This window comes from Dermacentor variabilis, chromosome 2 (assembly GCF_050947875.1).
Source record: "Dermacentor variabilis isolate Ectoservices chromosome 2, ASM5094787v1, whole genome shotgun sequence".
Lineage (NCBI taxonomy): Eukaryota > Metazoa > Arthropoda > Arachnida > Ixodida > Ixodidae > Dermacentor > Dermacentor variabilis.
The window spans coordinates 225,241,923-225,258,637 of NC_134569.1; the positions used below are offsets into that span (position 1 = coordinate 225,241,923).

The 16,715-nt window shown below is 46.7% G+C and overlaps 1 protein-coding gene across 9 annotated transcripts in view; it reads right to left on the reverse strand.

The window, feature by feature from the left end:
- Positions 1-16,715, reverse strand: part of Nipped-A (Transcription-associated protein Nipped-A) — a 435,149-nt gene that overhangs the window by 345,486 nt on the left and 72,948 nt on the right. For all 9 annotated transcript variants that reach the window (XM_075682662.1, XM_075682661.1, XM_075682656.1 and 6 more), the window contains 3 exons: positions 10,560-10,698; positions 4,275-4,353; positions 2,468-2,672 (listed from right to left, as the gene is read on the reverse strand). In XM_075682662.1, coding sequence (XP_075538777.1) covers positions 2,468-2,672; positions 4,275-4,353; positions 10,560-10,698 — 423 coding nt within the window. The remainder of the gene's footprint in view (positions 1-2,467; positions 2,673-4,274; positions 4,354-10,559; positions 10,699-16,715) is intronic.

Below are 16,715 nucleotides of genomic sequence, written 5' to 3' on the forward strand. Positions count from 1 at the left end.
AAATAAATTGTCTATAAGTGAAGCTGCCCTTTTTTTCATTCATTTTCGGAGCTTTCCTCACTGTTGCGTTTTCCCGGCTGTTACGTTTTTTTCCCCCGGTCCGGTGAAAAACGTATGAACGGGGTTCCACTGTATACCACTTTTCTGGATAAGCAAGCGTCATGGAAACGAGGCTACAAAAGATATAGTTCTTCTGTCATAAACTGAAGCACAAATAACTGATCACAACCTCGGCACAACATTGACAGTAAATGCCTTCAGAAAGAAACAACTGCATGACAAAGCACAGTAACTTTGGCTGTTTCACTGTTTTTGTCTGGCCTGGCCACAACCGGTAGCCGTAACTTTACTGTGTTTAGTGGTCATTCCGAAGGCTCCGCGTGTGTCTCGCGTTTGGGTTGCATGTGTGTTTTGCATCTTATTTTCCTGTTCTCGTGTGTTTTGTCTGTTTATTATTTTTGTGACAGATTTGTATGTGTTGCCTGTGTTTCGTTTCGTTTCTTTTTTTTTCCCTCTCCTTTTTTCCCATTTTGAATGCCTTGTACTTGTGCCTGCATCTCGTTTCTCGTTTCTTGTTTTCTTTTGTTGTTGTTTTTTATGCGATTTGTGCTGCGTTTCCACTTTTTTTTTAATTCTTTGAGCAGCTTCGTGCGGATGGCGTTCTTTATTTTTATTTTTTGAATTATTTCTTTGAGTGCTCCGCATGCGTGAGCACGTCTTTTCGGTGGATAAAAAGAAAGTCAACTTTTCCGAAGAGGATCGTGCCCTGCTGATCAACCTGGTGCAGAAACACCAGGATGTCCTGGAAAACGAGAGCTGACGTGGTGCCAGAAAGAAAAAGAAGTGGGAAAAATTGGCGACCGAGGTCAAGACCCAATACAATGTGCGGCCAAGGATGTGGCAGCAACTAAATAAATACCGGGAGAACTTGCAGGAAAGTGGAGGAAAGAAAGGTTGGAGACACGTGGGAAATCTTGACAGGTGAGCAGGTGAGCAATGAGATCCTGCAGCAACAGCAGTACGGGCCGGCCACGTTCGCTGTTGTTGGGGCACAGGGGGAGCCTTTCGAGCTAACACGGCATGCTTCAAAAATTGGTACCTTACGGTGAGCGGAACATCATTCTGCCGATCCCTCGAAACTCTCGGAACTTCCAATGACACAGAGGGTTGAACGTCCGAGCTACATGCGGCTGCCTGCGAACGCACCTCTCAAATCGCACACCTCGGCCAAGCTTATCGCCCCTGAAGAAGCCGAGTGCCAGACAGGGGCACGCTTGTGCCCACTGCGGCAAACTGATGGGTGACCGGCAGCAGCGAGAATTGAACCCGCTAACTCCCGCAGTCTGGGCAGGCACTTTGCCATTAGAGACCTAGAGCGACGACTGCCAAAGCGGAGCCGCATCATGTTATGTGTAAAGTCCAAGTGTGATAAGACCTTGTCGCACTCCGCTTGCTATATGCTTTGTGTGAAAGTGAAAGCGTGCGAGGGTGAGTAAAGAAGAATGGTGGCTTGATGAGCACAGTCTTCCCGCACGAACAAGGAAAGGAGGGGAGCGAGCTTGTGGTGACACGATCACGCCCACACCTCCTTTTCTAGCGCAGCCACGACTGCCCGCGGCTGCCCGCAGCTGAGCACATACGCAGCTTGTGCGCTCTGTTTTAGAGGAAATCTCCCGAGAGTGTAAAGACTGGGCGAGCTCAGACGCCGTGGTATCGTGTGCCGTCTTCCTTCGTGTTTAGTGCTGGAGGTTGCGTAATCTCGAGCTTCCTAGTCTGCCTCTTGCTGCACCAAGCAACAGGCCGACAAAGCATTCGCCCCCCGCTGCCAACGCTTTTCATGATAGTGTCATCCCAGGGTGAACAACACTGTCAGCTGCAGAGATGGAGCGGACGTGAATGCATGTCTTTTGTTGCGAACAACAAAACAACCTTCAACAAATTCAACAATATAGATTTTTTTCTCATTAGAATTTGTTTTTTCCAATTGCCCGATAATTAGGAAAAATTTTCAGCTCCTTCTGTGTAAGCAAAATTAATCGGCAACTGTACCTATCTGCATGAAATGCTGAATTTGATGCAGCAATGTTTCCCTATAACAAAGCAAAGTGCCAACTTTAGAGACTTCATTATATTTTGGTTTAACTGTACGACAATTCACTACAAATATACATGCAAGCAAACATAATGCCTTCATGCATTTAGAAAATTATGATTTCTTGGAAATCTCGAAAGATGGAAGAGCAAGAAAAAAACGAAATAATACCACAAAATTTCTGCACTTTATGGCAGTGCAGAAATGACATGGCTCACCAAATAAAGAAGTAGGGGGGAAAAGTAACATGCGGCATCACACTAAGGCTTGCCGGAACCACACGATTCTGTATTGTTGACTACTGCAAAGATGCAGGCAATGACAATGCTGGTCTTCTAAGGATCAGTGCAAGAAAGTGAAGGTGAGATTGCGTACATTTCCGTTCTCTTGATCTGACCGGGTGCGGATGCACTCGACCAGGTTCAGAAGCAGCTTGCAAGACATGGTCTGAATGGAGGCCGGCAGGGACTCATCGTGGACGTTTCGCGAGAACACAGCCACCGCCGAGGACAGGTTGTTCAACGGCAGGTGCTGCCTGACATGGTGCACCAGGTCAGCTAGGGTGCTGTACGCCAGGGGCCTGCACGTAACCCAGAACGCCCGTTTGAGACTCGTGTCAGCATTCACAGACCAGTTTCCATACAGCTCCCCAACAAGCATTTCCCCTCAGCTGTGCATCACTTTGAAAGGGCACTAAAGATGAAAAGAGATCGTCAGTAAATTACCTGCTTATGATGCCAAAACAGCCTCTTACTATGAGAGAAGCTTTGGCAAACCGGAAAAGGCACAAAGACAAAAAAAAATTGGTGGCCATTCAGAACGACAGAAAGCTGAGCTAGTTGGTAAGGATTCATTATGCAGAATAGAAGTGAGGCGTGCAGACAGGACACAATAGTAGAGAAGAGAACAACACGAACGCCGACTATCAACTGAAGGGAGCACTGAGGCGAAAAAAGAAAGAAGACACAAAACTCATCTGCGCATGCTCAGGAATGGTAACACCACGTGTCAATCGGGTACATGTGCCGGTCTACGTGAGAGATAACTGTTAAGGCACTTAATCTCTTCCTTGTGTAAAGTAATCGAAGGCTGACTCACGCACGCACTTCCACCATAATAGATATGCCATGCCTCCACCATAAGACGCGTATCTTCATTCTTATGCCTGTACAATATCGCGCATTCATCTAACTCTGGCGTGCAGTTACAATCTCGGCAATGTAGCGAAAGATTAGAAGGCGATCCACCGGTTAACGACCTTTTATGTTCCATTAGCCTCTGATTGATACATCGTCCCGTTTGCCCTACGTAGAACTGGCCACAGCTAAGGGGAATTTTATACACCACACCCATACGACAGTCAGTAAAACTGTTGTTCTTATTGTGCTTTACTGGACAAATATCGGTTCGTTTTTTGCCTTTTACCCGCTCCTTTTTATTCTGTACGGCAGCGCATATCTTACCTAGCTTATTGGGAACAGTGAAAGCAACATTACTATCATATCTACTAGCAACTTTTTTAAGCCTGTGTGACACTGAATGAATATACAGAATAGCCACTACTCTTTTTTTGCTACTACTGCTTTCTGTAATCACGTCCGTCCCTCTCGAAACCGACTTCTTTAGGCGCTCAGCCACAGTGGCCACCGCTACACTAGGATAACCTGCTTCTAATAGGCGCCGGACCTGCGCATTAAAACTGGCGCTCATTTTGTGCATGCAGGATCTGGTGAGGGAAGACTTTTAAGGCACGACACGGCGATTCCGTTTTTTACTAATTTAGAATGCTTAGATTGAAAGTATAGCAACGGCTTCGAAGATCTTGGGGAGTACTGCCAACAAACATGATTTTGTTCGAGATCAAGGAAATGTCAAGAAACTGAATTACGCGTCCCTGAGGAAATTCCTTGGTATTAAACTTTAATCCTCCCCCATAAAGTTTAAATTGCTCACTTACTGAGGTAGCAGCAAAATCGAATTTTTCCCTATTGCAGAAAATCAGGTAATCATCAACTTAACGAAATATCTTGATAACGCTATCACCTAAGGCTTTCTCTAAGCAGTTGCCAACCTTACTCAGGTAAATGTTGCCAAGAATAGGGGCACCCTTTGAGCCAATACATATGCCTGATTTCTGCAGAAAGACGCCACCTTTCCACCCAATTCCCCCCACTGCACTTACCGCAGCGACTCGTACGCTGTCCAGCCTGAGCCAATGAGGATGTTCTCATCAAAGAGCTGCTCCATGCAGCCAACAAACTCTGTAAGGCAAAAGTAAAGCACAAGCGCACCATTGAAAAAGACTTCTGCAAACCCTTGGCAACAGCGATGGCTAAAACAACCAAAGTTAGCCCTATGTAGACCATTTTATTGTTGTTTCTTTCCTTACATATCTACAGTTGAACCCCCTTATAACCATCCCAGATATAACGACCTATCAGTTATAACGACCCCACTTCAGTACATTTATGATTTTCCTACCCTGCCCATCGAAAATGCTTCCAGATATAACGAATGTTCCTTAAATCGCCGCACTGTTACAACGAATGCTTCAAACCCTGTCACATTGAAACAGGGGCACACGTGATGCACCAAAGCACGGAAGCACGACCAAACTGGGCGCACGGCAACATGCGTCCCGCTTCAGTCCAACCACAACGACGATGTGGCCTTCGAGACGAGCGAACGACCAGTGCGCATGGATTTTGGTAGCCACAAAGAAAATCACACACTTTCGAGGCACGCCTCCAGGGAGGAGGCGTGCAGCATTTACAGTGTACACAGCATGGCACGTGCACTGGTGCAATATACAATGCCATGACGGTGCCACAGTCGTTTTTTTGGTCAATTGCCCGCGCGGCACCACATGCATTACAGTCGCTGACTGATTTTTCGGACTCCAAAAACTCGGACATGTTCGATTATTCGGTCTGCTTCGCGGCACCGCCCATTCTCCCCATACACCATAATGTATAACAACTGCCAAAAGTTCGGACACCTTGCAACTTCTCATCCGATTTTTCAGACACTCCTTGAACCAAGTCAATCGAGAGCACCATGCACCGACTCTGACCAGTGCATGGTTCAACTTGCTGAACGCCATTTTTGTTTTGGATGGAGCCTCCTTGCTGCCCCACGAAGTGGCGCTACTGCAAATCCCCGCTCATCATTATCGTTTGTGCCTGGTCCGATAGAGTGGCTGCAGCAGTTCTAGTCTCAGCTTAGTAAGCCACGTCAACACAATCCAGCAGCTGAATTGTTTCTTTCTTCGTGCACAACGCTGCGAGTAGGCCACGTTTTTCGTTTGTGCGACTGGTGTCGGCATGACGGCGTGGTGGTGTTTGCTTTGTGTGCTGTGTTGAGGTTGTGGTGATCCAACGCGGCATACGGAAACATCACGTCAAGTGTCTAATGGCGCCGACAGTGCCCGTGCAGACTGCGCTGGGGAATGCCGGCAAGCGGGTGCCGGGAGGCCTAGGATTTGTCGCCTTCCGATGTGCTCCCTAATGATGCCGAAAATGTTCTGCGGAGATCTGCGCAGTGGTTGCATTGCGATTCCGGACACAGTATCATTTGACAGTTTCACAGGTGCTGACACTGCTGTACTTACGTGCGCAGAATTCGACGACAGCGAGATTATTCGTCAGGTTTCTGCTGCACCACTGAACGATGACTCCGAGTAGAAGATCACGCATCATGCCGTCGCATGCGGAGCGTGTACAAGCAGTGACTGTGCTTTCAGCCGCCTATAGTGACCGTACGACCCTTTCTAAGATTTAGGCTTATCTGATTGCGTGTAAACGGCGCATAAACGAAACAGCGTGCAAAAACGCATTCCTGATTTCTTCAAGCCTACTGCCGAGCCCGAATAAGTGCGTGGAAATAAAGGAATTTTTTTTTTTCTTAATCTGCTTTTTCGGACACCTGTTTACTCAGACATTTCCACAGTCCCCGTGAACCTCGCTGTCATACCGGGTGGTGTGACAGGTCAGTTGCAGCCACTTGATGTCTGCATCAACAAACCTTTCAAGGATCGTCTGTGGAAATATTACATGGACTGGTTGACTGACGAAGACCACATGCCAACGGCAACGGGCCGTATCAAACGTGCATCGCTATCGCAGCTGGCGGGCTGGGTAGCTGCAGCGTGGGACGACATCCCAGGTACTTTGATCGTGCGCGCCTTTAAAAAGTGCAGCATATCTAATGCGCTTGACGGTACTGAAGATAGTGCACTGTTTGAAGGTGACAGTGACAAGGAACACAGCGACCAGTCTAGCAGCGACAACCACATTGAATGAGCTCTGCATGTTCAGATTCAATAAATGCTGTTCGCATTTTGTGAACGTTGCCCTCGCCTTTCTTGGTTGGCCTACATTCGAGGTAATATATGTTTTTTTGTTGTTGTTGTTGTTGTTGGTTTTGGACTTTAGGTGGTCAGCTTAGAATCGGGGTCGGCCTAGATTCGAGTAAATACGGTATTTTAGCTGGAAGAAGTCCCAGATATACTTGTGGGTTTTCTTCTTCACCAAGTCAACTACAGTCGAACCCGGCTATATCGAACTCGCCAAAAAACGCCTATCAGTTCGATATAGAGCATAATTCGATATAAGCCTGCTAAATAAGTGGATGTCATAAAAGCACATACCATTTATAAAATCACTTTATTGATGAAACTAGCTTAGTTTCGCATGAAATAGTCCTGCATTTTCTTCTGCTTGGGCAGTTTCGCTGAGTGCGAGGCACGCACTTTTCCACTTTGTTTAAGGAGTCGGAGCAGCTGAGGCCGCAACATTCCGCATTCGCGCAGAAGCACCGGACTAGTGCGAGCGCACCAGTCACTTCGGAAGATGTGGGCCAAAGACAGTCGTTGCTTTCCTCGTTGTGCCCATTTTCACTTGTGCTCGGCACGATGTCGGCAATGTAGTCTTCGTTTCCGGACTCTCCCGTGGTCGCGACACCACCATTTGCGCTCACAAACTCGTCCACCGTTGATTCGTCAACAGCTTCCGGAAATTCTGACAGCTCGCTCCAAACTTCGGCAACACTGGCAACGGCTTCGTCGCATTAATCAGAATTTACAGTCATCACCGAGCACGCGGAAGTCGGTACGGCTGAAGCTATTTTGGATGAACCACTCGTACACGGCCGTGCGTACGCGTCGGGGGCCACGGGTACTACGGGCACCGGGTCGCGAGTTAGGCCGCTTTAGCCCTAATTTCCCCCTTCAAGATCGTGCCGAGAGTGCACCTCGGAATCTTGTACGTTGCGGGGACATCCGACTTGTCACCGCGTTCGACCCGATTTATGATTTCGAGCTTCACGACGAAAGGCGAATTCTGCCGCTTCATCACGGCAACACTGCGGGAGAAGGCGCACACAATGAACCAGATAAGCAGCGAGACAACTCGCACTTTCGCCATCTTGCACGACGAGAGCACAGGAGCCTCTGATTGGCTGTCTGAGCAAGCGGTGCGGGCGGGCGGGCCAGGATCATTTTTTGTAGGGGGTGTCGGCGGCTCCGAGGTAGCGCGGTCGCGTAGGGAGAGCGGTTGGATCACCGCGAGGGAAAGCCAACTTCCGGGGGCACTTTCCGCCGCTTGACGTTCGATATATCGGGAGTCGCTACTAGTTTTGTTCTATGTAAGCGTAATTTTTGCTATATATACTCATTGTAACTATACCGTGTCCAAAAATTGTTCGATATATGGAATAATTCGATGTAAACGGGTTCGATATAGTCGGGTTCGACTGTAGCAGTAAATTCTGGAAGGTGAACTGTGTAGATGTGTTTGCTCGAGCACTCTCAGAAGCCACGGCACGCCTCAGAATTTCGAGGGCATGCAATGTTTCGGCCGTCGGCAGTTGATGCTCATTGGCCCTGCAGAGGTAGTTGTCATTGCTGTCGCTGCTTGAAATTTCGGGATGCGATGTCACGACTTGATTCACTATTTCTTCAAGTGTGTGTAGTCCACAGACATACCTGTCGGCCTGTGGACTTTATGAAACTCATATAAACTCCCACCGAGACCACACCAAAGAGGGAAGAGGGATAGCAGACATTTTGTTTTTCATTACTGCCTGGCCTGAAGGCTTGGCTTTCCAACGGATACATAATTACTTTATTTATTATGATTTAAGTTTAGATGCGACACACAAGTGGCAACAAACTTGGTACAGCAAATAGTGACAAGCAACACATTGCTAAATTACAAGGACTTTTCCAGCGACCGTTTCAGGTACTGGTCTGAGTAAAATTGCTCAAAGCAAGTATTCCTCCTGCATTCTTTAACCATTTGAAGACTACCAATAGGAGTTTCGGATTCGACGAGTAGAACCTTTCCACGAATAGAGTTTATTTTTCGTAATACTTGGCGTAATATTAGAAAAAATCTTTCAACGAACCCAAATATGTAAGCTTTACAAATAATTCGGGAGAGCTGGCAGGTGTGCCAAAGGTCACAAGGACATCGTCCGCTATGACAAAGTCGACGGTGGAACCCTCAATGCCAAGCTTATCATTTTCACTTCCTAGACATGATGGCCTACGCTTGCGCACGTATCACTCCTGGTTGATACAATTGCAAGGGGCAACAATTCGAACACAGTATGAGAAGCAGGGAGTATCGAGGCGCGAACTGATGCAAACAGCATGCAAGGCGACTGCGACATCTGCGGCCACGAAAACAAGCAAGCACACAACTCGGACAGCCTGCCTTCTGCTGGCCTCCCATGAGCTCCAAACAGGGAAGTGGTCTGACTGTTAGCGCCCCATATGGTTTCCACCTACAGTGGGTACCCTGCCTACATTCTTCAACTTTTTTTTCTCTCTCTCTTTCTTTTTCAGAGGGCAGCTCTTAAGCACCTGCTTCTGCAGCGAGTGTTGGCATCAGTGTAACTGAGCAAACGAGCACAGTGAAGGATGAAGGAGCAAACACGGACAGCAACGGAGGCTGGAAGGGTGCAGTGGAGCCATGAGGTGAAAAGCGGAGGAGGCAGGTATGGCAAAAGCGCGAGAAGAAAAGCGTAGTGCTGCAACAATGGCTATGAGATGGAACCAGAGTAGCGCGCATAGTCCGAGAGGTCCGTCTGCAGCGAATCGCAGCCATGCGTCATCCACACGCTGCCTCTTGCGATCTCCAGATTAGCGAGGCCGTTGTGGTACACTTCACTCTATTTGCAACGTGTCGCAAGAGACAGATTGTCCACACCAGCTAATAGAATATCATGAAATGAAATATAGAGCTGCGCTCAAATTTTGCATTAGGGAGTATCGCAATCATCGGTAATTTTTAATTTTTTTTTAAAGTTGGCACAAAAGGCATGGCACAATCGGCAGTAGAGAAAAAGGAAGCCTGTCTTGGAGCAGCCTCTTCACTGTCTCTGCCAACTTGTGGTGGCCTCCTCACCACTTTACTGCTGGTGGTCACTGTTTGCTCGTTTGTATCACCCGTACCGGTGCATGTGAACATTCAGAACACCTGAAATGTGGCTCATAGTATTCAGGACACTTCGGCTGGGGAATTGTATACAAATTTGTATCAATCTGCTTTCTTTCCGTCTTCCCTTCCTCCAACGCAGAGTAGCTGGCTAGAGGAATGTTCCTCAGGCTGACCTCTCTGCATTTCATATCATTAAACCTCTCTCTCTCTCTCGTATCAACCTGAAATTCGTACCAGCCGTGATCGCATCACCAACGATTTACTGTATGTGCCATGCAGTGCAGCCCTGTTAATATGTCTTAGCGCAGTGTAATGGGTGATCCTTCACTGTGATGGTTACCACAAAGAATCCCTGCACGGGCGTCCCCGCATGTGCTGGTGATCCCACACAACCACATGTCATGGTAACACATTGGTGATTGCACTCAGCTGAGAGGCCTTATTCCAAGTCCATGGCTACAATTGCATTATGCATCACTTGTTATTGTAACATTAAGGCGTTTTAGCTTCTGCACACCCAAGGTTAGGGTACGCAAACCTCCGGGCATGCAGAAGAACGCAAGCAGGGCGCATGGTTTTGGGGACACTAGGACACTTGGGTGTGCAGTTTTTAAAACTCTCTATTGTTTCATTTGTCAAGTCGCTAAACTTCTCAGTTCACACCACATTCACGCAAACATAGTGCATCATTTTCATCCTTCTGAATAAATGTGCTATGTCTCTTTCACCGGCTAGCAAGTTGTTGTACAGCAACTCTCGGCAGGATTGGCCACCCAGTGGTTACACTTCGGTGCCAGCTTTCAATATTGATGCATCATGGCACAAACAATTACGTGTAACACAGTTTGCAAACTGCGCGGCAGGACTGCGCGAGAAATGTGTGGCACGAAATGACGCAAATGGCAAAGCAGTTCCGGTGGTGCAGTTTCACAAACTCCCCCCCCCCCTTTTTTTTTTCGAAACGAGAACCGATGCATGGAAAAAGTTAACAATCCCAGGTTGCAAGCAGAGAGAGGGCACTCAGCTGTTGCGCAAGTCGGTGGCCAGGATGTGCCGGGCGGCGATGAGCAGTTCCTTGCGCAGGTGTGCCACCTCCTGGGGGCACAGCATCAGCAGTCCCAGCATGCCTTGCGCCAACTGGCTGCAATGCACACCCACAGTCTCCTGCAAGGGAGGACCGGCTGCACATCAGCGCCGCATTACCGAGAGACTACTCCCTCCTGCGCAGCCCATTTGGTTTTGAATTCCGATGCAATGCCATCCACCAGCATTGATGCAAGCTCACCTTCACTGTTGCAAAAAGCTGTATTCAGTCGAAGGCCAAGAGGTCTGTTGCCCAGAGGAGCCCTTTTCCCGAGAAAAGGAACCTGCCCTGCTTACCTCCAAGTATACTTGCAACACCAAATTCCCAAGTGGTTTTTTAAAGAGCAAGCATTGGCTGGAAGGACAAGATTGATAGACTAGGCAAGATAGTCGGGAGCACACAGCCGTGTCTGCGTGCTCGTTCCTATTTTGTTATGTCTTCTAGCGCTGCTTTTCAGTGGTTTTAATACACACATACTCTTATGTATGAAGTTCAAGTTATCAAAATTTTTGATTTAACAAATTATTTTATTTGCTGATTGATGCTCCATTGAAGACCACATATTTTTTATGCAAATTCTTACATCCCAGCTTAAATGTAATGAGGCCTTTATGCATTGCATGTATTCAACAAGGCCTTTGTAACAAGCGAAATGGTGTACACAGTCTGACTCCTTCCTCCCTGTTACGACTATATACGGCTGTCAGAAATAAACTATAATATCTTCCTAATTTCAACACGCTGTTGGAGTTTAATTGCTCACACGGTCTTAATCATGGGAGAACAAGTGTTCAGGTTTGCCCCTGCTTACACAGCTTCCGAAATACCAGATACAAAAAAAATGGCGCCAGTGCTCAAGCAGACATATCCAACAAGACCAAAGACTCACCAAGCTCTTCCACAAAGAAATAAAACACTGTGTCCACACGAGAGACCACCAAAAAGGGCAAAGGCTAAAAAGCACAAATTGTAAGCATTACTCTCTCTTCAGCACTGCTGTCTTATGCGAGGCCACGTATTTTACTATCGCATCGTGTGATGCCTGTTCCCAGACAGTGGGAACATCAGCGGTAAACCTTGGTAACAACCTTTCCGCCCACCAGAGGCCAGCACAAACAAAGTGGGGTGGGATTTGCATTTTTCCAATAATGCTCCTTTCACCCATTCTCCAGCATGAGGAAAGAGTGGTAAGGAAAGAGGTAGGAGGAAGGCATGCATGTGTGCTTTATGCAGAGTTGTAACTGCCATGAAGTACTGTATAGCCGACTTAAAATAGTGCAAGTTAAACATACAGTGGAGACCGCTTATAACCAAAGCCACCAGAGTCGCGAATATCTGCACTATAAACGGTACTGCACTATAATCTAAACATTTTTCAAATGCTGCACACATGCAAAACATGTAGGCCAAGCAGCCACACATATCCCAAAATACAAGCATATGACCAGGATGTTGGCATCCATTTAAATTTATGAAAAGCGAAAGGATAACGTCCGACGACCTGTGGTATTCGCGCAAAGCTGAAAAAATGAACACTGAAAAAGAAAGAAAAAGCTACAGGGGAAAGCAAGACACCCAATTATTTTAGAGCAGCTCGATCATTCGGACTTTCCTGCAGCACTGCCTCCAACTCTGCAGAACCAATGTAGAACGACAACTGAAATTGCACGCCCCATACAGTGCATCATTCAATTTTTTGTACTGATCCAAGTGCGCGATGTCAAATACGTCGTGACCACAAGCCAAGTTGCTGTTGTTGGAGCGTTCCGCAATCCACCTGTGCCCTCAACTTTCATTGCTGAGGTGGCTCCTCCACTTTTCAAGTGCCACTACGAAGTGTTTCATTGACTCGGCACTAAACCGCAACTTTGGTCACCGACCCCCGCAGAGGCAGAGCTGGTTAGGCCTAGCTGGCAGGGGTGTTGGGCAGTACGTCATCGCGGGAAGCTCGCCCTCGATATGTTTGTACCCATCAACAATTAAAATGGAGATCGGGTGCGAGATCGGGTGCGAGATCACACTCGCAGACTGAACTAAGGGAGGCGTGCTTGAAGCGGAGTTCGGGATCACAGGCAATCAGCCATCCCAACTACTGCAAATGCATACAAAGTTTGTGTGCGCATGCGTACTGGTGGGAATGGCAAAAGCTCACATGTGGACATGACCACAGAGGCGAATTGCTCAATACATGGTTCAAAATGGGAACATTATTTAAGAATATTTCCTAAGAATAAAAATAATAGTCAATATAAATGAACAATAAACTGAAGATATGAAGATTAGCAATGCCCCGAAGCACCTGAAGTGGCTATAAACTTTTGTATGGTGCACTGTAGCCTTCACTACCTCCGACTAAGAAAGACAATAATGTGTTTTCCATATGCATTTAGTCTTTTTCTTCCTCCGATTGAAATTGCACTAGATAAAAAGATGTTAGAGAAACTCAGCTCACCATTATGGAAAGTGACTTAGTACAGCACATTGTGCACAGGCAAAGTTTACACTTTTATCTCCCTGCCTAGTTGAACCACGGCAGGCCATTGGAACATTACATTACCTTATCAATGTTATACATTGTGCAATTGCAATACAAGCATCCATAGTCATGCTTTATCATGCCAGTGAGGTGAAGAGGAACACATTTTGTTTAAGTGCAACCTTTATGACTAGCCTTTGAGTAATGCCTGCTTACAACAGGAATGTCTGATACAAGGGCAAATCAGAAAGTCTTTGTGCCTATTTTTTATTAGCCAAAATAAGGTACGTACAGGTAACTACAAATATACGTACTTTTCTACGTACCTTACACTATTTTGCCACATTGTACCCACCCCGGTTCAGACCATTTGTCCCATCGCAGCACTAAATTTGAAATGCCCCTGCGGTAGAGTTTGTCTGGCTGACTGTGGAACCACCGTCGGACTGCCGTCTTGGCTTCATCATTGCACGTGAATCGCTGTATTGCCAGGAACTTCTTTGGCGGACTAAACACGTGGAAATCACTAGGGGCGAAGTCCAGACTCTCCCGGTGAAATTAACGGAGCTTGTAGGTGGTTCTGATTGCCACATGCGGCCTCGCATTGTCACGGAGGATAATCACGCTGTCTGCATTGAAAATCCCTAGGTGTTTTTGCCCGATGACAGCCACCAGACGTGACAGTGTGGAACAATAACTGTCAGCCTTGACGTTGCACCTTGTGGCATGAAATCCAGCAGGAGTGGTCCATGGCGATCCCACAAAACCATTAACATCACTTTCGCAGCAGATAGCACAGAACGGAATTTTTGCGTCACAGGCAAACCCAGATGTTCAGGCTCTGCAGGCTCTGCAGCTTCAATTCCAGCGTGAAATGACGTATCCAAATTTCGCAGCCAGTAACATTGTAGTCCGGGAAACTTTCGCCCTCCTCTGCATACTGTTGCAGATGATTCAGTGAAGCAATGATTCGCGTGCCTTTCATCACGTCATCTAATTGCTTAGACACCCACCAACATAAAACCTTCCAGTACCCTGAGGACCCATGAACGAAGTCGTACACACTCCCATACGAAATGCCAAGCTGCCGGAAAATGTCCTGCAGGTGCACATGCTGATCTGCTTTCACCATTGGATCCACGCGAGAAATGTCGTCAGTCAGCTACGCACGAGACTTACCGAACGCTCACTGTCATGCAACTCTTCACGGCCTTTTGCGAACCCACAACACCACCACCTCACACTTCTCAAATGAGACACCTTTCCCCGTACGTGGACTGTATTTCCCTGTGAATTTCGATGGGCATTCATCCCTTGCTACACAGAAAATGAACCACACTTTGTTGCTCGTACGCCGTGCAAGTGTGAAGCACAACTATCTTCAACAACTGACAGCAGCGCTGTGCCTCAGAACAACCAGCAGGTAAGGCCAGGCCGGTCCAAGAAAGGTCCCCCGCTGGGAATAGAAATGCCTACTTCACATTTATAGCCGTAATTTGGCTAACAAAAAATAGGGGAAAAGACTTTCCGATTCACCCTCACATAAGGATGGAAATTTTACACTGAAAAATGCAGTACTGAAGAAGCATAAATTTTAGAATCGAAAGTTAAATATTATTCAACATAATGTTGGTTCTGTTTCTGATTTTTTTTTTCTTCATCTATAGCAGCAAAAAAAATTGGACCATTTTCTGCACATGGTCGTCCATGCGGTCTCTAGGGCTAGCAAGGTAATGTAAATATTAAATCCAGATGACTCATTTTCAAATGTGCCACTCAATGAAAATGACAAATGGGAATATAATAGCGAGCCTCATATGTACACATAGCTCCTTGTTTATGGACAGTGATGGGATACATAAGTGTAGCATTTAGTTCACAAGGAAAGTCAGGAAAATATTTAAAGGATACACCAGCATTCAACAGACGAAAAGGAGAGGATAAAAATTGGATGCCTTGCTGGTATTGTGGAGTGGAAAAGAAGAATGGTAAGTGAAGGTGTGCGCTCCCCAGAAGTTAAAGAAGCAGTTGGCAAAGCTTTTATAGCACATCGACGACAAACACGACTGAAAGTACCACGACCGACAGTGCTAAAGCAGGCTACACATTTTCACCCCACAGCGACAGAAGATCTTGTGCGGGAGACCCCACAACAGTGCAGTGAAAAGAGAGTGTAAAATTGACGGAGAGAGCACGAGCTGCACAAGCAAGAAAAGTATAAGCTTCAGGAAAATAACAAATTCTGCCCTTTGTGGGAGCACTGATATTGTGCAGTGGACAAATGGAGCCACATAAGTGAAGAAGAAGCACAAGACAGCAGGTTACACGAAGGCGAACTGCAACGCAATGTCATTTTGTCACTTTGGCTAAGTTGCTATAAATTAACAGTATAGACCTCCGAAGCAACCTTGGCATAGTCGCAGGGCTAGTATTCTTTTTTTTTTAATTTGTAGTAATTATCTTATTCACTCGATTGTAATGGGTTGTAATGGGTTGTAATGGGTTGTAATGGGTTTTCAATTCCACGATTTTTGTTGCTTGAAGTCAACCCTTGCATTATGTTCAAATGATGGCAAACTAGACCATTTTTAAAAAGATATTCGAAATCCCGTGGGTTTTACCGTTATGTTGGCAACCTCTATCTTTACATCAATCCAATCTATAGACAAAACCCAAGTCAAAACTTGTTTGTTGTCACAAGCAAATTGACGCCATTTTCACTACACTTATGAGTGGTCGTATGGTTATGGTGCTACAGAAACCTGCGGCTTTCCACGCTTTGACTTCATTCATTCGTGACGATATGGCAACACAGCATATTCGGTATGACGTCCCCTCCAAGAGACAAACGATACAAACTCCGCTGCAGCTCAACATCGAGTAAGCGATGGCAAGGCCAGCAGCAAGCCCTCTTTAAATGAAAGGCCTTTCGCAGACCTCAACAAGGCCTGGGCCGCTATCTTGTACACATTCGAACAGCCGAAGATCGGTTTCGTCTCACGCGATTGTCCAGGCCGTGCGGATTGCGTGCGGTGAAACCAAACATCGGCTTTTCGAGTGCATGCAAGATAGTGGCCCTAATACGGCCTCCCAAATGAAATGGTTGTGCTGTCTTTTAAGAAGTGCTCAATCTCAAACAAGCACGAAGGCCCAAAAGATGACTTGATCTGGCAGGTGGAAAGCAACAAGGAGCACATATTTTCAGGCAATCCCTTTCAGAGATAGTTTCACTCTTGCGAGACACTGTGCCGAAATAGCAAGCTTGGCGCTGCACCAAAAACACTGTCGCGGACAAGCTAGGTGCCGAGCCGTTTGAAATTTTATGATACAGTAAAACCTTATTAAACCGTACCCGCTTAAACAGTAGTTTCGTTTTAAAAGTAGTAAAGCCAAATCCCCGACTCAGCGGCCATTGAACATAATGTGTTTTGTATCCGCATAAACCGTACCAGCTTATTGCGTACGCATCGGTTAAAACGTAGCGTTTCAACTTTTCGTCGCGCAAACACGGCGGTGCGTCGTCTACATCGGGCGGCCTGGCAAAACAAACCTCAGAGATCGGAACAACGGCCTCCAAGTGCCCTGTGCGTTTGCGCGTGAAGCCACATCAACATCAACATC